This window comes from Orcinus orca, chromosome 11, assembly GCF_937001465.1.
Source record: "Orcinus orca chromosome 11, mOrcOrc1.1, whole genome shotgun sequence".
In the NCBI taxonomy this organism is placed as follows: Eukaryota; Metazoa; Chordata; class Mammalia; order Artiodactyla; family Delphinidae; genus Orcinus; species Orcinus orca.
In genome coordinates, this window is record NC_064569.1 from 80,447,974 (window position 1) to 80,469,749 (window position 21,776).

A 21,776-nucleotide genomic window follows, 5' to 3' on the forward strand; every position below is an offset into this window, starting at 1 on the left:
ACCTTACCCGTAGATCCTCAAGGTAGGCATGCTTGGAAATTTCCCCTTCCTGGGTTTTGTCTGGATTTTAGGAGGAGTGGAGGAGCAGCCCTTCTTGTGGCCTTTCCTGTCACTTCTAAAATCCTTACCCCTTGATATTCTTAAAAATCTCCTGGAAACATTGTCTTTCTTCTTGAAATATAGGGACTTAGTTTTGGAGCCTGTGAGTGACAAAGAAATGAGAGAGAGCAAGAAGGGAAGAGAAAGAAGGATTTTCAAGGGAGATTTTTCAGTTGTGGAACCAATTTCATTCCGGCCTTTAGCTCTGTATGTCCCAGATTGGACTCCAGAGATAAGGCAGAGAAAATTTCACATAACAAATTGGTAACCATAGAACTCACTGATTGAAAACTACTGGGCATGTGATGAAGTACTTGTTTTGTCCATGCTAGTTCTGAAATCATAACGTAGGTCTGTAATTCAGAATGTAATGAGAGGAACTCAGGCACATATGGTACTTCATTAGACTGGAATATATTTGAGTAATTTGCAGCAGAACTCAGGACAAAATACAGCCAGGCTAGTGATAGACATTGACAATTTGTAATAAGCATGAATAACAGGAGAAGTATATACATGTACAGTTAGCACATTCATTTGTTTTAGGGTTTTGCAGTCATTTGAAATGAGGATTAGATGACAGTGGAAAGTAAAATATGGAAACCACTTATGTTCATCCTATTATTTTTTTAGATTGATTTTTAAAAAATGGATAAAATATTTGTATGACTCCAAATCAAAGCTTTATAATAAATTTTATTCAGGGAAGTCTGACTTTCATCCCTATCCCTTCCCTGCCACTCTCCCTCCCTACCTTCTGAAGGTAACCGTTTTTGTCTTAACATCCTAATGTTTCTTTTTGCATGTATAAACAGATATCTATATGTATAATATATAGCCTTATATATCCATCTATATATATATCACATCTCTAGAGTCACATTTTTTATCTCATTTAGTATAGCTTGCATATATATATATATATATACACAGAGAGAGAGAGAGAGAGAGAGAGAGAGAAACATACATATATACCCTTCTGCAGAAATGTATATACCATTCTTTGCTTTTTTGGTGTAAACAACATATCCCAGAGACTAGTCGTTATCAGGGTGTTTTTCTCATTACTTTCTTAAGATTGCATATTATCCCATTTTGTGATTAATGCAGTTTATTCAGTTAGTTCCCTATTGATGGTCATTTGAGTTGTTTCCAGTTTTTTGCTGTTAAAAATAACAATGCAGTGAATAATCCACACAAGTTATTTTGTATTTTTGTGAGTGTATTTTTGGGCTATATTCATGGAAGTGGAATTGCTGGATCATTCTTGCTATTTTTAATATTCTTGATATATTCAAAATGCTTATGAATGTGATTTCCTATTTGTTGTGTTTATTCTGTAGTTGTGGAATATGGACTCATGTTTAAAAGTAGCTGATTGTAGAGGACATTTAAGTTGGGTCCATTGTGTGATGTTTTCTCCTGATGGATCATCATTTTTGACGTCTTCTGATGACCAGACAATCAGGGTGAGATATATTGAGATTTTCATTTTAGACATTTAATGATGGTAAGCTAAATCTCCTAGTTAAGAAATTGATGGGAAGTATTGAGGGAAGTAAAACAGGAAACTGCTGGTTTCATATTTATCCTTGAAAAGAGCTATTATGTGGACTATAGCAGTCTCATTCATTCAGTACATGTTAATTGAGTGTTACCATGGTCCAGGTGCTGGAGAAGTTCAATGATTAAACTGTATTTTGGTTAATTTAAATATATTACATTTGAGTCCTCAGAGTAACTTTTGACTCTTTCCATTACTGTGAATTCCCACATCCAATTACTTGCCAATTCTAATGGATTCTATTGATACCTTTCCATTTTCTATCATTTCTTTCTACTTTTCCATTTCAAGTTGAGGTGCTCATTAGCTGTTGCCTTTCTTGTATTAGCCTCTGCTACAAGTCTTTTCTTTCTTGGTTTTTTACATGCTGCTTGCAAGGTATATTCCTCATGTACAATACAGTCATGTAATTTTTTTTTTTTTTTTGCCAAGTGGCTTGCAGGAGCTTAGTTCCCTAACCAGGGATCGAAGCCGTGCCCCCTGCAGTGGAAGCATAGAGTCTTAACCCCTGGACCACCAGGGAAGTCCCCAGTCATGTCATTTTTGCTCAAAACAGATAGTAGCTCCCTTGTCTACCAAAGTATTGGGTTGGCCAAAAAGTGCCTTTGGTTTTTGAGTAAAAATAAGACACGTTTTTCATTTTCATCAAGAACTTTGTTGAACAACTTATTCACCCTTTTCGTTCCACTACCTTCTGCCATTTTTCCAGGCAACTTCATAATTGCATCTTCCCAAAACTTTTTATCTTTTTGAGCAGAGAACTGTTCCAGGTGCCTTTTACAGTCTTCCAGGGAATTGAAATTTTTTCCATTAAGAGAATTTTGTAAAGACCTAAGTAAATGGAAATCTGAAGGTGCAACATCTGGTGAATACGCAGATGAATCAGAACTTCCCAGCCAAGCTGTAACAGTGTTTGCCTGGTCATCAAAGAAACATGGGGTCTTGCATTATCCTGATGGAAGATTATGTGTTTTCTGTTGACTAAGTCTGGATGCTTTCCGTTGAGTGCTGCTTTGATTTGGTCTAATTGGGAGCAGTAATTCTTGGAATTAATCGTTTGTTTTCCGGAAGGAGCTCATAATAGAGAACTCCCTTCTAATCCCACCATATATGCAACATCACCTTCTTTGGATGAAGACCAGCCTTTGGTGTGGTTGTTGCCGGTTCATTTCGTTTGCCCCACGATCTCTTCCGTTTCACATTATTGTACAGTATCCACTTTTCATTGCCTGTCACAATTTTCTTTATTAATTAATTAATTAACATCTTTATTGGAGTATAATTGCTTTACAGTGTTGTGTTAGTTTCTGCTGTATAACAAAGTGAATCAGCTATACGTATACATCCCCATATCCCCTCCCTCTTGCGTCTCCCTCCCACCCTCCCTATTCCACCGCTCTAGGTGGTCACAAAGCACAGAGCTGATCTCCCTGTGCAATGCAGCTGCTTCCCGCTAGCTATCTATTTTACATTTGGTAGTGTATATATGTCAATGCTACTCTCTCACTTCGTCCCAAACGGAATGTTTCAGTAGAGAATTGCATGTGGAAATATGATCAAGAAGGTTTTTTTTCACTTATGTGGAACCCAAACATTAAAGCAGTGAACATATTCAAGCTGGTGCAGGTGATTTTCAACGCTTGATTTGGATATTTTGAGTATGTTGGCTATCTCCCGCATGGTATAACGTTGGTTGTTGTCAATTAATATCTCGATTTGATCGTTATCAACTTCAACTGGTGTACCCGACTGTGGAGCATCATGCAGCAAGAAATCTCCAACACGAAACTTCGCAAACCATTTTTGACATGTTTGGTCTGTCACAGCACCTCCTCCATACACTGCGCAAATCTTTTCTTTTGTGTTTCGGTTGCGTTCTTTTTTTTTTTAAATAATTTAATTTATTTATTTTTGGCTGTGTTGGGTCTTCCTTGCTGTGCACAGGCTTTCTCTAATTGCGGTGAGCAGGAGCTACTCTTCGTTGTGGTGCATGGGCTTCTCATTGTGGTGCGGAGCATGGGCTCTAGGCACATGGGCTTCAGTAGTTGCAGCACACGGGCTCAGTAGTTGTGGCTCACAGGCCCTAGAGCACAGGTTCAGTAGTTGTGGTGCATGGGCTTAGTTGCTCCGCGGAATGTGGGATCTTTCTGGACAAGGGCTCGAACCTGTGTCCCCTGCATTGGCAGGTAGATTCTCAACCACTGCACCACCAGGGAAGCCCTTGGTTGCGTTTTTACCTTTTTTGAAATGATAAAGCATAATATGCCCAAAATGTTGCTTTTTTCTTCCATCTTCAATATTAAAATAGCTACACAAAAATTCACCAATTTTGATAAGTCTTTTTTTTTTAAATGCATGCTGATATGGCAGTTGTCACATATAGTCTAATAAAATTGTTTCGAATGAAGTTAAAGACACCTAAGTGCTACTAGAGCCATCTTACGGAAAAAACTGAACCTTTTGGCCAACCCAACAAATACGTACTCCAAAGTCTGCCATTAAACTTCTCTACAGTACAGCCTATTCTCTACCAGTCTGTCTGCTGTTTTATTCCTACAAGTAACCTACACTGAATTGCTCACATTTCCCCAAACACCCTGTACTTCCCTGCTTCTGTACTTTTGCTTATGTATTTTTTTAAAGGTATTTAAAAAATATTTTATTTATTTATTTTTGGCTGCATTGGGTCTTTGTTGTTGTGCAGGGGCTTTCTCTAGTTGTGGTGAGCAGGGGCTGCTCTTCGTTGCAGTGCACGGGCTTCTCATTGCGGTGGCTTCTTTTGTTGCAGAGCACAGGCTCCAGGTGCTCGGGCTTCAGGAGCTGTGGCTTGCGGGCTCCAGAGCGCAGGCTCAGCGCTCCGCGGCATGTGGGATCCTCCCGGACCAGGGCTCGAACCCGTGTCCCCTGCATTGGCAGGCGGATTCCCAACCACTGCGCCACCAGGGGAGCCCTATGTGTTTTCTTACATTTGGAATAACCTACTTCTCTGTATCTTTCCTTGTCGAAAACCTAACAGCCCTACAAGTCCCCTCAAGCTTTCAGTGAAGCCTTTCCTAGTATTCCATTTGGGGAAATGTCTTTCTCCTTTAATGCTATGTGACTGTGTGTCATTTTCTTATGGTACTTATCAAATTGTGCCTTAAATTTAAGCACAGAGTTTTCTTTTTAACATCTTTATTGGAGTATAGTTGCTTTACAGTGGTGTGTTAGTTTCTGCTGTATAACAAAGTGAATCAGCTATATGTATACTTATATCCCCATATCCCCTCCCTCTTGTGTCTCTCTCCCACCCTCCCTATCCCACCCCTCTAGGTGGTCACAAAGCACCCAGCTGATCTCCCAGCACAGAGTTATTTTAAAACTCTTTACCACTAATGCTTCACTGCCCCTCAGACTTGTTCACACATCTTAAATTATAAGCTCTTTGAGGCCGGAGACCCTGGTTTGTCCCTGTAGCATCTAATACAGTGTTTTGTACAAATTTGTGTTTAGCTAAAATTTGTTTAGTATTTACTGTATGCCAGACATTGGGCAAAGTACTGTGCCTGTGTTAATTTGCTAATTCTCATAGCAATCCTTTTTTGCAGCTGAGGAAACAGTCACAGAAAGGTTAAGTCAGTGCTGTTTAAAGTGCCAGTCTCAATAAGGTTGAGCCAGAATGTAAATCAATGCACTGCTTCCTTCATCAAGAAAGTCTTGTTTAAAAAAATCAACTGTATCATAAGCATACTGTTAACAGTGTGTTTAGTGATATAGCTGATTTGCTCCTTATCTTGGTATCAAGCAGTGAGAAACAGCAGGAGGTCCTTATCTTTGAGCAGCACCAGGTTAAGTAATCTGCCCAAAGTCACAACTTTCAGTAGAACTAGAATTCCTACTAAGGTATTTTGATTCTAGCATTCATTACTCTTAATAATAGCTGCTTCTTCCTATACTATGTAATTAATAAATTTTTATTGTTGAATTATAATCTAATTGAAAATTTTCTAGCATTATAGGCATTTGGAGAGTGAAGTATGATTGTATATTGTTTTTAAGACTAAGACTTGTCTTTGCATTATTTCAGAGAATGCAGTTATCTTACTTTAGTATTTTAATTTCTTAATCAGCTCTGGGAGACAAAGAAAGTATGTAAGAACTCTGCTATAGCGTTAAAGCAAGAAATAGATGTTGTGTTTCAAGAAAATGAAGTGATGGTTCTTGCAGTTGATGATATAAAACGTCTGCAAGTGAGTATTTTTTAGAAAATAGTTGGAAAAAGTGTTTTGATTGAACTCTCAATTCAAAATTTTTCTTGTTTGTTTTTGGACTTGATCATGCGTAATTGTATAGTATCTAACAGATGATCAGTAGGTATCAGTTTTATAGATATGTGGGTCTTGAGCTGAGGCTCACATATGCTAGTATTTAGAATTAAACAAGGTGATACCTTGCTTTACCTCATTCCTCTCCTGTTAGTAACTGGAAGACAGGGGGCAAGAACATGTGAGAGAATGAGATGAGATAATGGAATGGAACTAGAGTGAAGAGAGAAATGGAATAGAGAAGAGGAGAGGGAAATAGAGGGAGCACGCACATGAAAGGTGTGAAATGTAGCAAGAGCTTGAGACAGACTGACAGGGTAGGATGGAGTTTAACAAGTTCTAAAGCTGCAAAGCTCAGCTTGATGTAGTAGAGGGAATAGTGACTGTTCACTGAGGAGACCAAGGTACAAGTTCAAGCTTTATCGTCAGCCAGTTCTGTGATGTTGAGTAAATAGCATCACTTCTCTGAACCTCACTTTCTTCACCTGTAAGGTCCTTTTCATTTTCAAAAATCTGTAAGCTGCTTTATAGGGTCAAGGTGGAATCCAAACTCAGGAAGCAGAGATCTGGGAATAAATTGTCTATGGCGTGTGGTAATTTCTTCTCATCTGCTGTGTGGGTCAGAGTCAAGCAGTGAGACTCCTCTAAATATGGCTTGTTTTGTATTTTACAAGTTTTACTATTGTCCTGAATGTGTCGATGAGGAGCTCCTAATGCCCTGTATTTCTGGGATGAATTGGGATGTGGAATTGAATGTGATTTCCTCATTACTGATTTTTAGCAGACTGATTCTTCCACTTGGGGTTTTTTCCACTACAGTTTTGTTGTCAAGTTCAATGCTTATATTACCTTTATTAAATTTGTGCAACCTTTCTTTAATAGTTGTCATAACTGAGACTTCAAGAAGTCATCTGACTATAAAAATATTTTATTCTATGTCATTGATTGTGGGAGAGTTTAGAGGACAATTAAACTGACAAGTAATAGTTCCATTTAAGTGAACATACATTTTTTAGTCACTACTTAAAAAAGTATGGAAATTGGTTTTTGAGGGAAAGAAGATAATCACCTTTTAGTAATTCAGTCTTCATTTTGAATGCCTAATAGATCAGAACATGCCGGGTAAAATATTGTAAAGGAAAAGCTATCTTGATTGATTGACCCTATAATCTTTGTACCTGAAACGAAGGTGACTGCTTATTTCGTATTGAAAAATAATTCAAGACTTTTAGGTTGTAATTGTAGTTAGAGGGATAGATCTGACAGTTAGTTTATTTAAGATTGAGAAATATTTTCCCAGGTCACATGTTTTAGTTGAGTGATAAGGTATTTCTATTAGTGGGATTTTAAAGAATAATCATTAGTTTGGGTACAGGTAATGAAACTTGGTACTCTTAGTCTATGCATTACAACCCAAATTGTGCTAATGGGTTGTTCTCCAATGCCTCCTCCTCCCAAAAGAAAAAGCGGAAAAAAATCTTAATTTATACTGTTTGGTGAGTAATTTGGAGGATATAAAACCCATTTTAATTTTAATTTGTCTTTTTATGTAATGTCTGTCTCAGTCTTGTTTCACCAAACCCCTTGAAAAATATCAGGGAAATGTATTTTAATAAACGATAGGCCTATTAAAATGGGCTTTGTGAAGAAATGGGAAACAGTGTGGAGCTAGCTGTGGGATTGCAAATCAGACAGATGTGTCTCAGGTGGTGGGCACAGCAGCTGCTTTTTAAACCTTTTAAAGCTTGTTTTATTTTACGAAAATGTATATGAACCACAAAAGTGAAATGAAACGAAAGTGTGAAGTGCTAAATGCAGCTGCTGAGAATAGAATAGGGTTTTGTTGTTCCCCCTGGGAGCTCTCGTTGGTTATATTCATTTTAATTTTTTCAGTTGAAGTCTCTGTTCTAAAGAACAAAAACTGCTCTTACAGTCTAATACTTGATTGTGACTTATTTTTCATTAGCTCATTAATGGAAACACAGGTCAGATTGATTATCTGACTGAAGCTCAAGTGAGTTGCTGTTGCTTAAGTCCACATCTTCAGTACCTTGCATTTGGAGGTGAAGATGGAGCCATTCAGGTATTCAGTTCTCTTCTGCAGAGGCATTCTGTGCAGTATAGTTTTTATTTAAAATTAATGATACACCTGGCATTGTAGACTTGTATACTAAATAAATCTTTCTATGATAATTAGTCATTCCTCTGTTAGGTTAAAAATAATCTTACAATCCTATTAGTTGTATATTTTTCATATTGCTTTTACTATTCTTTCTCATACTTTTTGTCTTTTTGTGTTCCTTATTCTCTGCCCAGTTGTCTTGCTGTTCTCCAAATATATCAAACACTCTCAGAGATTTAGCTAACTATGCAAAGAGCATTTTTTCTCTTCTTAGAAACTTGGCCGTTTAGGGGTGTAAGTTGTTTCCATGTTGGTTCTGATCAGGTTCATCGGGAATATCAGTGCAGGTGCCTTATGTTTACCTATTTCACCAGTCCTCGCTGTTCTACTTTTGGTATTAGAAGTACACCAGTTTACCACCTGAAATCCTTAATTTATCAAATAAGATCAAATAAATAAAAATAAAAGCTTGTAAGGAAAAAAAGAGAGTATAATAAAAATCATTTTGGAAAAAAGTGATTTCATCACAAGTGAAATTCATCACAAAAGCACGTTTTCTCTAGCTACATAATAGTTTTTAAAAGAATATTGACTCCTTTTCTCACCTGAGCTTTTTGGAATTGTTTCTTAATTTATTAACTATGCCACTGGCCACATTTATTTTACTTTGGGTTCATTGTCGTAAGGAATTACACAAATATTCTCCAGTCCATATTGCCCTACAAAGAGGAGTTTTTTTTACCTTTCAGCTTTATTGAGATATAATTGACATACAGCACTGTGTAAGTTTAAGGTATACGGCATAATTATTTGACTTACATCATAAAATGTTTATCATAGTAAGTTTAGTGAACATCCACCATCTCACGTAGACACAAAATCAAAGAAACAGAAAAATATTTTTCCTTTTGATGAGAACACTTAGGATTTACTCTCTTAGTAACTTTCTTGTAGAGTATACAGCAGTGTTAATTATATTTATCGTGTTGTACATTACATCCCTAGTGCTTACTTAGTACATATTTACTTTTTTTGGTGTGAGTTTATTTGAAAGCCTTTTTGACACAGTTGTTATTTTTTGACTTCTTTTCTACTTTCTTATTCTCTGTATTTGGCATATTAATCTTTAGCCCTTTCAAGTCTCCTCAGTGTACTGCCTCCCAGGCTTCTCGTATGCTCTTTTCCTTTACCTGTCTCCCTCATCATCCTTTATCTTGCATTGTCTCTGTGTTGTTTTATAAAGAGCTTGCTTTGTCTCTCATCCAGGATTTTTTTCTTTCTTCCTTCTCATCCATCTTAAATGTCATTTTCTTTTTGGAGGCTGAGCTCAGACTGCTACTTGTTTGATGAATTGGGTAGTTGAATACTCAAGGAGGACCACTGGTTTCTACTGCCATCTCGTCATTCCAGTGAATGTTTTATTTTAGGGTGTGTATGGGTGTGTATGTGTGTGTGTGCATAGATGTGCATGTCTGTATTTGTGCCGTTCATTTGTGTATCTTTAGTTAAACTGAAAGCACTGAGATGGAAATTCTATACCCTTCTGTAGTCTAGTTTCGATTTAATATTTTGGGGTTGTAATGCCTGGGTGTTGCTGAATTTCTTTGTATTAATTTTCTCTGGTTTTTTACTTTGAAGATTTTAGAACTCCTAAACAACAGAATCTTCCAATCCAGGATTGGGCACAAGAACACTGTACGGCACATCCAGTTCACAGCTGATGCAAAGACTCTTATCTCAAGCTCTGATGACTCTGCAATTCAGGTGAGAGGGAGGTTGAACTTCTAACATACATAATGCTGACTCTAATGAAGGGACACTTTGATTATGCCTCAAATCTGATATGTATTTTAAACTTGCAGATCACATTATTTTGGGCTTCCCTTTAGATTATGCACATGGGCATAAATGAAACCCATATTTTTCTGTGAGTGAGGCAGGCAGTTTGACTCAGAACCCTCTAGTGGGAGATTCTTTATTTTGAAAATGAAGCATTCATTTGAATTCTCCCACCTGCCTTCGTATTTGAATCAATAAATATACTTTTTGCCACATTTATGTAATTTCTATTTTACTTTACAGTAGTAAAATCTAATTGAAATAATTTCATTCTTTCTTTAAGAGTAAGATATTTATTACAGGGATAAAATCCTGTGAAAAAAGAATAGTTTACCATAACGAAGGATTATGGATCTAGAGGCCTTAAGCCTACTGTATGTTCTTTTATTTTTTAATTTTTTAACATCTTTATTGAGGTATAATTCTTTTATAGTGGTGTGTTAATTTCTGCTTTATAACAAAATGAATCAGCTATACATATACACACATCCCCATATCTCCTCTGTCTTGCGTCTCCCTCCCACTCTCTCTATCCCAGCCCTCTAGGTGGTCACAAAGCACCGAGCTGATCTCCCTGTGCTATGTGGCTGCTTCCCACTAGCTACCTATTTTACATTTGGTAGCATATATAAGTCCATGCCACTCTCTCACTTCGTTGCAGCTTACCCTTCCCCCTCCCTGTGTCCTCAAGTCCATTCTCTACATCTGCGTCTTTATTCTTGTCCTGCCCCTAGGTTCTTCAGAACCATTTTTTTTTTAGATTCCATATGTATGTGTTAGTATATGGTATTTGTTTTTCTCTTTCTGACTTACTTCACTCTGTATGACAGACTCTAGGTCCATCCACGTCACTACAAATAACTCAATTTGGTTTCTTTTTATGGCTGAGTAATATTCCATTGTATATATGTGACATATCTTCTTTATCCATTCATCTGTCGATGGACACTTAGGTTGCTTCCATGTCCTGGCCATTGTAAATAGTGCTGCGATGAACATTGTGGTACATGACTCTTTGAATTACAGATTTTTTCAGGGTATATGCCCAGTAATGGGATTGCCGGGTCGTATGGTAGTTCTATTTTTAGTTTTTTAAAGAACCTCCATACTGTTTTCCATAGAGGCTGTATCAGTTTACATTCCCACCAACAGTGCAAGAGGGTTCCCTTTTCTCCACACCCTCTCCAGCATTTATTATTTGTAGATTTTTTGATGATGGCCATTCTGACCTGTGTGTGGTGATACCTCATTGTAGTTTTGATTTGCATTTCTCTAATGATTAATGATGTTGAGCATCCTTTCATGTGTTTGCTGGCAATCTGTATATCGTCCTTGGAGAAATGTCTATTAAGGTCTTCTGCCCATTTTTGGATTGAGTGTTTGTTCTTTTGATATTGAGCTGCATGAGCTACTTGTAAATTTTGGAGATTAATTCTTTGTCACTTGCTTTGTTTGCAAATATTTTCTCCCATTCTGAGGGTTGTCTTTTCATCTTGTTTATGGTTTCCTTTGCTGTGCAAAAGCTTTTAAGTTTCACTGGGTCCCATTTGTTTATTTTTGCTTTTATTTCCCTTTCTCTAGGAGGTGGGTCAGAAAGGATCTTGCTGTGATTTATGTCATAGAATGTTCTGCCTATGTTTTCCTCTAAGAGTTTTATAGTGTCTGGCCTTACATTGAGATCTTTAATACATTTTGAGTTTATTTTTGTGTATGGTGTTAGAGAGTGTTCTAATTTCATTCTTTTACATGTATCTGTCCAGTTTTCCCAGCACCACTTACTGAGGAGGCTATCTTTTCTCCATTGTATATTTTTGCCTCCTTTATCAAAAATAAGGTGACCATATGTGCGTGGGTTTATCTCTGGGCTTTCTATCCTGTTCCGTTGATCTATATTTCTGTTTTTGTGCCAGTACCATACTGTCTTGATTACTGTAGCTTTGTAGTGTAGTCTGAAGTCCAGGAGCCTGATTCCTCCAGCTCCGTTTTTCTTTCTCAAGATTGCTTTGGCTATTCGGGGTCTTTTGTGTTTCCATACAAATTGTGAAACTTTTTGTTCTAGTTCTGTGAAAAATGCCATTGGTAGTTTGAGAGGGATAGCATTGAATCTGTAAATTGCTTTGGGTAGTATAGTCATTTTCACAATGTTGATTCTTCCAATCCAGGAACATGGTATATATCTCCATCTGTTTGTATCATCTTTAATTTCTTTCATCAGTGTCTTACAGTTTTCTGCATACAAGTCTTTTGTCTCCTTTGGTAGGTTTATTCCTAGGTATTTTATTCTTTTTGTTGCAGTGGTAAATGAGAGTGTTTCCTTAATTTCTCTTTCAGATTTTTCATCATTAGTGTATAGGAATGCCAGAGATTTCTGTGCATTAATTTTGTATCCTGCTACTTTACCAAATTCATTGATTAGCTCTAGTAGTTTTCTGGTAGCATCTTTAGGATTCTCTATGTATAGTATCATGTCATCTGCAAACAGTGATGGCTTTACTTCTTCTTTCTGATTTGGATACCTTTTATTTATTTTTCTTCTCTGATTGCTGTGGCTAAAACTTCCAAAACTATGTTGAATAATACTGGTGAGAGTGGACAACCTTGTCTTGTTCCTGATCTTAGTGGAAATGGTTTCAGTTTTTCACCATTGAGAACAATGTTGGCTGTTGGGTTTGTCATATATGGCCTTTATTATGTTGAGATAGGTTCCCTCTATGCCTACTTTCTGGAGGGTTTTTATCATAAATGGGTGTTGAATTTTGTTAAAAGCTTTTTCTGCATCTATTGAGATGATCATATGGTTTTCTCCTTCAATTGTTAATATGGTATATCACATTGATTCATATGCATATATTGAAGAATCCTTGTATTCCTGGGATAAACCCCACTTGAGCATGGTATATGATCCTTTTAATGTGCTGTTGGATTCTGTGTGCTAGTATTTTGTTGAGGATTTTTGCATCTGTGTTCATCAGTGACATTGGCCTGTAGTTTTCTTTTTTTATGACATCTTTGTCTGGGTTTGGTATCAGGGTGATGGTAGCCTCATAGAATGAGTTTGGGAGTGTTTCTCCCTCTACTATATTTTGGAAGAGTTTGAGAAGGTTAGGTGTTAGCTCTTCTGTAAATTTTTGATAGAATTCGCCTGTGAAGCCATCTGGGCTTTTGTTTGTTGGAAGATTTTTTTTTTTTTTTTTTTTAACATCTTTATTGGGGTATAATTGCTTTACAATGGTGTGTTAGTTTCTGCTTTATAACAAAGTGAATCAGTCATACATAAACATATGTTCCCATATGTTGGAAGATTTTTAATCACAGTTTCAATTTCCGTGTTTGTGACTGGTCTGATTATATTTCCTATTTCTTCCTGTTTCAGTCTCAGAAGGTTGTGCTTTTCTAAGAATTTGTCCATTTCTTCCAGGTTGTCCATTCTATTGACATATAGTTCCTTGTAGTAATCTCTCATGATCCTTTGTATTTCTACAGTGTCCGTTGTTACTTCTCCGTTTTCATTTCTAATTCTGTTGATTTGAGTCTTCTCTCTTTTTTTCTTGATGAGTCTGGCTAATGGTTTATCAATTTTGTGTATCTTCTCAAAGAACCAGCTTTGAGTTTTATTGATCTTTGCTATTGTTTCTTTCATTTCTTTTTCATTTATTTCTGATCTGATCTTTATGATTTTTTTTCTTCTGCTAACTTTGGGGTTTTTTGGTTCTTCTTTCTCGAATTGCTTTAGGTGTAAGGTTAGGTTGTTTAATTGAGATATTTCTTGTTTCTTGAGGTAGGATTGTATTGCTATAAACTTCCCTCTTAGAACTGCTTTTGCTGCATCCCATAGGTTTTGGGTCATCGTGTTTTCTTTGTCATTTGTTTCTAGGTATTTTTTGATTTCCTCTTTGAGTTCTTCAGTGATCTCTTGATTATTAAGTAGTGTATTGTTTAGCCTCCATGTGTTTGTATTTCTTACAGATTTTTTCCTGTAATCGATACCTAGTCTCATAGTGTTGTGGTTGGAGAAGATATTGATACAATTTCAATTTTCTTAAATTTACCAAGGCTTGATTTGTGACCCAAGATATGATCTGTCTCGGAGAATGTTCCACGAGCACTTGAGAAGAAAGTGTATTCTGTTGTTTTTGCATGGAATGTCCTATAAATAGCAGTTAAGTCCATCTTGTTTATTGTATCATTTAAAGCTTGTGTTTCCTTATTTATTTTCACTTTGAATGAGCTGTCCATTGGTGAAATTGGGGTGTTAAAGTCCCCTACTATGACTGTGTTACTGTCGATTTCCCCTTTTATGACTGTTAGTATCTGCCTTATGTACTGAGGTGCTCCTATGTTGGGTGCATAAATATTTACAATTGTTATATCTTCTTCTTGGATTGATCCCTTGATCATTATGTAGTGTCGTTCTTTGTCTCTTCTAATAGTCTTTGTTTTAAAGTCTATTTTGTCTAATATGAGAATTGCTACTCCAGCTTTATTTTGATTTCCATTTGCATGGAATATCTTTTTCCCTCACTTTTAGTCTGTATGTGTCCCTAGGTCTGAAGTGGGTCTCTTGTAGACAGCATATATACGGGTCTTGTTTTTGTATCCATTCAGCCAGTCTATGTCTTTTGGTTGGAGCATTTAATCCATTTATATTTAAGGTAATTATCAATATGTATGTTCCTGTTACCATTTTCTTAATTGTTTTGGGTTTGTTATTGTAGGTTTTTTCCTTCTCTTGTGTTTCCTGCCTAGAGAAGTTCCTTTAGCTTTTGTTGTAAAGCTGGTTTGGTGGTGCTGAATTCTCTTAGCTTTTGCTTGTCTGTAAAGGTTTTAATTTCTCCGTTGAATCTGAATGAGATCCTTCCTGGGTAGAGTAATCTTGGTTGTAGGTTTTTCCCTTTCATCACTTTAAATATGTCCTGCCACTCCCTTCTGGCTTGCAGAGTTTCTGCTGAAAGATCAGCTGTTAACCTTATGGGGATTCCCTTGTATGTTATTTGTTGTTTTTCCCTTGCTGTTTTTAATATTTTTTCTTTGTATTTAATTTTTGATAGTTTGATTAATATGTGTCTTGGCATGTTTCTCCTTGGATTTATCCTGTATGGGACTGTCTGTGCTTCCTGGACTTGATTGAGTATTTCCTTTCCCATATTAGGGAAGTTTTCAACTATAATCTCTTCAAATATTTTCTCAGTCCCTTTCTTTTTCTCTTCTTCTTCTGGGTCCCCTGTAATTCAAATATTGGTGCATTTAATGTTTTCCCAGAGGTCTCTGAGACTGTCCTCAATTCTTTTCATTCTTTATTCTGCTCTGTGGTAGTTATTTCCATTATTTTGTCTTCCAGATCACTTATCTGTTCTTCTGCCTCAGTTATTCTGCTATTGATTCCTTCTAGAGAAATTTTAATTTCATTTACTGTGTTGTTCATCATTGCTTGTTTGCTCTTTTGTTCTTCTATGTCCTTGTTAAACATTTCTTGTATTTTCTGCATTCCATTTCCAAGATTTTGGATCACCTTTACTATCATTACTCTGAATTCTTTTTCAGGTAGACTGCCTATTTCCTCTACATTTGTTTGGTCTGGTGGGTTTTTACCTTGCTCCTTCTTCTGCTGTGTGTTTCTCTGTGTTCTTATTTTGCTTAACTTACTGTGTTTGGGGTCTCCTTTTTGCCGGCTGCAGGTTCGTAGTTTTCGTTGTTTTTGGTGTCTGTCCCCAGTGTCTAAGGTTGGTTCATTGGGTTGTGTAGGCTTCCTGGTGGAGGAGACTGGTGCCTGTGTTCTGGTGGATGAGGCTGGATCTTGTCTTTCTGGTGGGCAGGACCGCGTCCAGTGGTGTGTTTTGGGGTGTCTGTGACCTTATTATGATTTTAGGCAGCCTCTGTGCTAATGGGTGGGGTTGTGTTCCTGTCTTGCTAGTTTTTTGTAGCTTGCTGGTCGTTGAGTGGATCTGGGTCTTAGCATTGAGATGGAGATCTCTGGGAGAGCTTTTGCCGTTTGATATTACGTGGAGCTGGGAGGTCTCTGGTGGACCAATGTCCTGAGCTCGGCTCTCCCACCTCAGAGGCACAGGCCTGACACCTGGCTGGAGCACCAAGACCCTGTTAGCCACGTGGCTTTTGACTGAACATTTTTATTCCTGTCTTAAGAAAATAATCAAGTATGGAGAAATATTTATGCACAGAGGTTTTCTTCAGTGTTATCTGGGTAGCGTCGGAGGGCAAGAGGAGTGGGGAGCCCTCAGGAAGAGAAGGAGGTGGCAGAGAAGGGGCTGCCCAGGGCTGCGTCTGCCGCAGCTCCAACCCCTCTGTGAGGAAGCACTTGTGTGTATGTACATTTAATATCAACATGTTAAGTGACATAGTATCCCCCAAAACCACAAGATACAAGTAAGTGGGGACAAACTGAGAGCTGCAAGACTTGCACAGTAACAGCATCTGTATGGGTAGAAGCAGAGGGAAGCATAATGAGTCTGACAAACCTAAAAACAGGAGAATCCCAAAAGAGCCAAGTACCATCCACTGAAAAGTATGCACATACTTTTAAAAGTGCACATACTTTTAAAAGTCATAGTATTACAAGGCTCATTATAAAAAATAGACTCCCCCATTGCTCTTTCTCTTAAAGCACCACTTTTAGCTTTTAGATGTTTCTTTTGCTGTTTACCTTCATGACCCTATACTGCATGCTTGTAGTGCTAATTCTTGATTTTTTAGGTTTGAGGGTTTATCTACTGAATTCCTTATATTAAGATGAAAATTTAGCTCTTTTTCTCCTCCCACTCGTCCTACCTCCAACATATACACACACCCTTTTGTCGATCCCTGTCATCCCAACACAATCACAACAAAAGTTTGTTTAGGTCATTAGTGTCATTGTTATGACTAAGTAGACCAAGTGTACTATGAATGCCTTTTCTGCCTTAGTGCAATTTAGGAAAAGTCTACCTTTGGTAATAGTTGGAAATTATTTTACCCTAAATCCTTGAAGACATTGTTTTTTTCTTTTTCCAAGTTTCAAAGCTCATGTTGAGAAGTCTGAAGCCATTTTGATTCCTAATCTTTCTCTCTGGAAGATTTTAGGATCTTTTCTTTGTCCCCAGAATTTTGAAATTTCATGATGATGTGCCTTTGTGTGTTTGTTTCATCCATTGTTTTTGACTTGCACTATCCCTTCTCAGTTTGGAAACTTTTTTTCAATTCATAGAAATTTACTTGAATTATTTCTTTGATTCACTCCCACCCCCCACACTCCCCATATGCTTCCTTTTTCTGGTAACATCCCTTATTCAGATATTGGATCTCCTGGACTGATCATCTAGTTTTTTTTTTCTATGTTTCATCTTTCTGTACCATACTCTATTTTCTGGGAGTTTTCCTCAGCTTTATCTTCCAACCCTTTCATTGAGTTTTTCATTTCTACCATTATATTTTTAATGCTGGAGAGTCCTTTCTATTGTTTGTTTAATTTTTCTGTAGAGCATGTGTTCTTGTTTTGTAGATGAAATATCTTCTCTGAGGATAGATGGGTATATAAATAATGTATAAATTTTGTCATATATATTACATGTATTTTTTCCCTCAAAATCTCATTTTCCTGCATAGTTGCTCTTCCCTCCAATTTTTTTCTATTTGGATGTTTTGGCCTCTTATTTTAAAGGCCTTCCTCAGCTGTGTGGTGATCATTCATTACCCAGAGATGGATACTAAAAGGCTGACTGGGAGCTCTGTGTATTGACTGAGACCTCCTCTGAAAGGTGATCTGGATGGGGAAACTCTGTTGTCAGTGTCTTTAGGTCTTTGTCTTGGTCTTGTCAGATTCCTAGAGAGGAATCTCTGGTCTTCTCCTGGAGGTTATAAACCTGGCAGATAGGTTCTTAGAGCTAAGTGGGAGAAGAGAGCGGGAAGGGGGGTGTGGATCGTATAATGTCTCAGCGTTTAGTGTGTAAACCTTCACTGATCCCCCTGTTCTCAAAATTGCTATCCTACCCTCAGTTGTGCTGGTGTCCTTTAATCCAGAGATTCTTCTTTCTGGTTTGTTTCAGCAGTATTATTCAGCACTTTATTCTTTTTTTTTCTCATAATAACATTGTTTGGGATTCAATAGTGATTCTTTTCTTTTTACAGGAAATTAGTTTTCCTGAACTTTTTGAAGGGATTGGGAAGGACAACATTTCTTTCTTCACAGCTCTGCAGTTCCATGTTCTGTTGTTTTCATGAAGTGTTAAAAATAATGGCATTGTTCTGATGAGATCCCTTTGTTCTATCCCCTTCCCTCATTTTTATGGAGACCTTCCCTTTCCTTTGCTGCCATCATCCTTGTTTTTCTTACTTTAGATTCTATTCCCAACAGTTTCTCCTCATTGTAGGATTGTCCTGGTTATTTTTGAGAGTTCATAGGGTCTAGACTGCTTTAGCCCTTCCAGACTGTGCCACACAGTACAGTCAGTCTTGCACTCAGTTTCTGCTGCTGTTCCCTGTTGGTCCTTTGCACTTTTCAGTGGATGGTGCTTGGCTCTTTTGAGATTCTCCTGTTTTTAGGTTTGTCAGACTCATTATGCTTCCCTCTGCTTCTACCATACAGATGCTGTTACTGTGCAAGTCTTGCAGCTCTCAGTTTGTCCCCACTTACTTGTATCTTGTGGTTTTGGGGGATACTGTGTCACTTAACATGTTGATATTAAGTCTTGTTGATATTAGTCTTGTTGATATTGTCTGTGCATTTTTGGATTTGCTATTTTAGTTGCTTTGCTACTCTTATGGAGGCTTCAAGGAGATGCCTGCATCACTGCCATCTTCCCACAACTCCTGATACATCTTTTTTTAGCCCCACCCTCATTCCCACCTCTGGATGTACTTTGTGCCCTCAGTTTCTGAGCATTTTGGGAGTTCTGTAGTGTCAGTTTTGTTGCTTTTGTCTTTCTAATGCTTTTAAGATTCGGTTTTCTTGGTTACCATTCTCCTGCGATACAGTCTCCAATGTTTTGTTGTTACCTTCTTTCTCATTCTTGACTTTGTCATTTTAGTGGGGTTTTAGAAGTGAAGGAGAAGGAGATAAATGCGTATGTTCAAACAGGAGTTAGTATGTATTCTCTTATTTTATACATATGTATATATTTCCTACAGTGGCAATGTTTAACTACACTGTTAAAAACTGTTTTGGAAAAAATCTTTTTATGTTATGTCTCTATGAGTCCTATATGATTGGAATGAAATTTGCCTTTAGTACAGAAACTTACTTATTATAGGCTCCCATGGTACTAGTGTATTAGCTCTGAAACTCAGTGTAATATTCACCTTTCTTCCTCTCTAGATGGCTTTGAAATGTGTAAAACTAAGCTACATCTGATGAAATTCTGCTGAGACATTGTATACAGTATAGTCTTTCTGTCAACAGCTAAATTCACAGGTTTTATGACCTCCTTGAAGATCAGATATTCTCAGCCAGAGGGAGAAATAATTTCTAGGAATATTTTTAGGATCCAAGTTAGATTATTTGTAGAAATGAGCTGTGTTTCATCCTCTTTTTCTGCTCTACTCAGAATACTTTTTACATTTAAAATGTTTTAATGCATGTACATTCATGCAACAAAAATCTTGGTAGGTATTTCCAAGAATTGACTGGTTGGGTTTTTGTTTTATAGTTTTTTAATGTTTTAATAAATAATTAATTGGAGGTTTTTTTTTTTTTCCCTGCAGCTTTACTGAGGTATAATTGGCAAAATTGTATTATGTTTAAGACACATAATGTGATGATTTGATATATGTACACATTGTGAAATAATTACCACAATCAAGTTAATTAACAAATCTGAAAACCCCTTACATAGTTGCCATTTTGGAGGTTTATTTTAATCATCTTTGTATCCCCAGTGCCTGGAATGTAGTTGGGGTTTGGTAAATCTTTGTCAAGCTCAATTAAAGTTATTGCCAAAATTTGAAGAATCAGCTCTCTTGATTATAGCACCTAGAATTGTGAAAGTTGAGGTCTGTTTTGGTAGTTTTTCTTAAAAAATTTATTTATTTTTGGCTGTGTTGGGTCTTCGTTTCTGTGCGAGGGCTTTCTTTAGTTGTGCAAGCGGGGGCCACTCTTCATAACGGTGTGCGGCCCTCTCACTGTCGCGGCCTCTCTTGTTGTGGAGCACAGGCTCCAGACGCGCAGGCTCAGTAGTTGTGACTCACGGGCTTAGTTGCTCCATGGCATGTGGGATCTTCCCAGACCAGGGCTTGAACCCGTGTCCCCTGCATTGGCAGGCAGATTCTCAACCACTGCGCCACCAGGGAAGCCCTGTTTTGGTAGTTTTTGATCTTTTACCTTGATGTAAATAAAGCCCAAGTAGTAGCTGTGTTTACCTGAGCCAATGAATGAGAATATATTGATTCTTACAAGTATAAAAAGATTCTTTAGCATTTTTTAAAATTTAAATTTATATAGCTGAAAAAATTCCAGTGTGCATACATTGCAAAAATTATAGCTAATTGTAGAGACATACCCAAACTTAACCTTTATACATGTGACTGATAATGCTGGTGGAAGTTTAGCTATTATATAAGGTGATTCAACTAGCACAGTATGTTTGAGGTCAACAAAAAAGGTATCCTTGTCATCATTGCCTTATCAGAAAGCATCTGCAACAAAAGCTGCTAAGGCTAGTCTTCATTTCCCCTCAGTGATTGTCAAATTCTTTGTTATATCTGCTCAGGAAGGCTCTCTGACTTCTTGATGTGTGGAGGGTAGCAGTAAGAACCTCAGTCAGGAGTGAGCATTGAATCAGACACAGCTGGGAATGGCAGTGCCAGCCAACCTGGAAGAGCTGTTAGTAACAGCCACTGATCCTCTAGTCCAGTAAAGCCCAGACAGTAGGAGGAGGGAGCCAGAAGTTTCCTAGTGGTAGTGGTCCAGGGTATTCTATGTTTAGTCACACAGGATGCCATTTTTCCTGATACGATTTGGGGAGCCAGAAAGCTTCTGTTTCTTCCCCCTACCTCAGCATATCTTATTGTGCTCTTAAAGTACTGAAATTCCCATTTCATCGTCTTTAGAACTACTCTCACTTCCAGCTCCTCTTCTAAGGTCCCTTGCTCTCATACAAGATACCCTGCTTCTGTGAACGAACACTCAGACAGAAAAGATGGAGATATCTGAGAGCCAGGGCTCGGTGGGGCTGGGAGGGTGATTGCTAAATGTGGAGGACAGAGGAGTAAAGAAAGGGGGTAAGAGAGGTGAATTTCTTTTACAATTTTGCCTAAGCCCAGTAAGAAAAGCCTTAAAGGCATTTCTACTGTTTAACCTTCACCAGTCAAAAAGGAGACCCAGAATATTACTAATGTGCATACCTGAGATGGTGGCTGCTTTTTCATTATCTTTTTATTCCTAATATTAAAAAATAGAAGAAAATTCTGTGGGAGACTCCCTGATTGCCCACAGCTCAGAAGTCTAGCTTCAGGCTCTCTGGGCTGTTTCCTTGAATATCTTTCTCAACTTTTTTCCCAACTGTTCCTTCTATGTATCCTGTTCCAGTCAGATTGAACTATGAACAGGTACCTGTAATCTTTCCACATTTTCCTGCTCCTGTGCTTTAACTCTAGCATTCATTCTCTTTGTTTGAAGTGCCCTTCTCAGTTTGTGAAGCATAGTTCCAGCTCATTTCTCAAGCCTACTTTGAACGCATTGTCTCCAACATTGCAATCTCTTCTCTTTCTCTTGTATCTGAGGAGTTCTTCCTGGAGTGCCATGTGAAACATAATGTACTATATCACTTTTGTCATTTTGAGGATTGCATCAGGGGCTAGGTAAGATCTCTGAAGCTCAGAAATTCCACGACCTGGTTTGAAGCTGCTCTGGTCAACTGACCTT

General features: G+C 37.6%; 1 protein-coding gene across 11 annotated transcripts in view; it reads left to right on the plus strand.

Moving 5' to 3' along the window:
* Positions 1 to 21,776, plus strand: part of APAF1 (apoptotic peptidase activating factor 1) — a 92,394-nt gene that overhangs the window by 57,980 nt on the left and 12,638 nt on the right. For all 11 annotated transcript variants that reach the window (XM_049694281.1, XM_049694284.1, XM_049694283.1 and 8 more), the window contains 4 exons: positions 1,443 to 1,568; positions 5,773 to 5,892; positions 7,934 to 8,050; positions 9,728 to 9,853. In XM_049694281.1, coding sequence (XP_049550238.1) covers positions 1,443 to 1,568; positions 5,773 to 5,892; positions 7,934 to 8,050; positions 9,728 to 9,853 — 489 coding nt within the window. The remainder of the gene's footprint in view (positions 1 to 1,442; positions 1,569 to 5,772; positions 5,893 to 7,933; positions 8,051 to 9,727; positions 9,854 to 21,776) is intronic.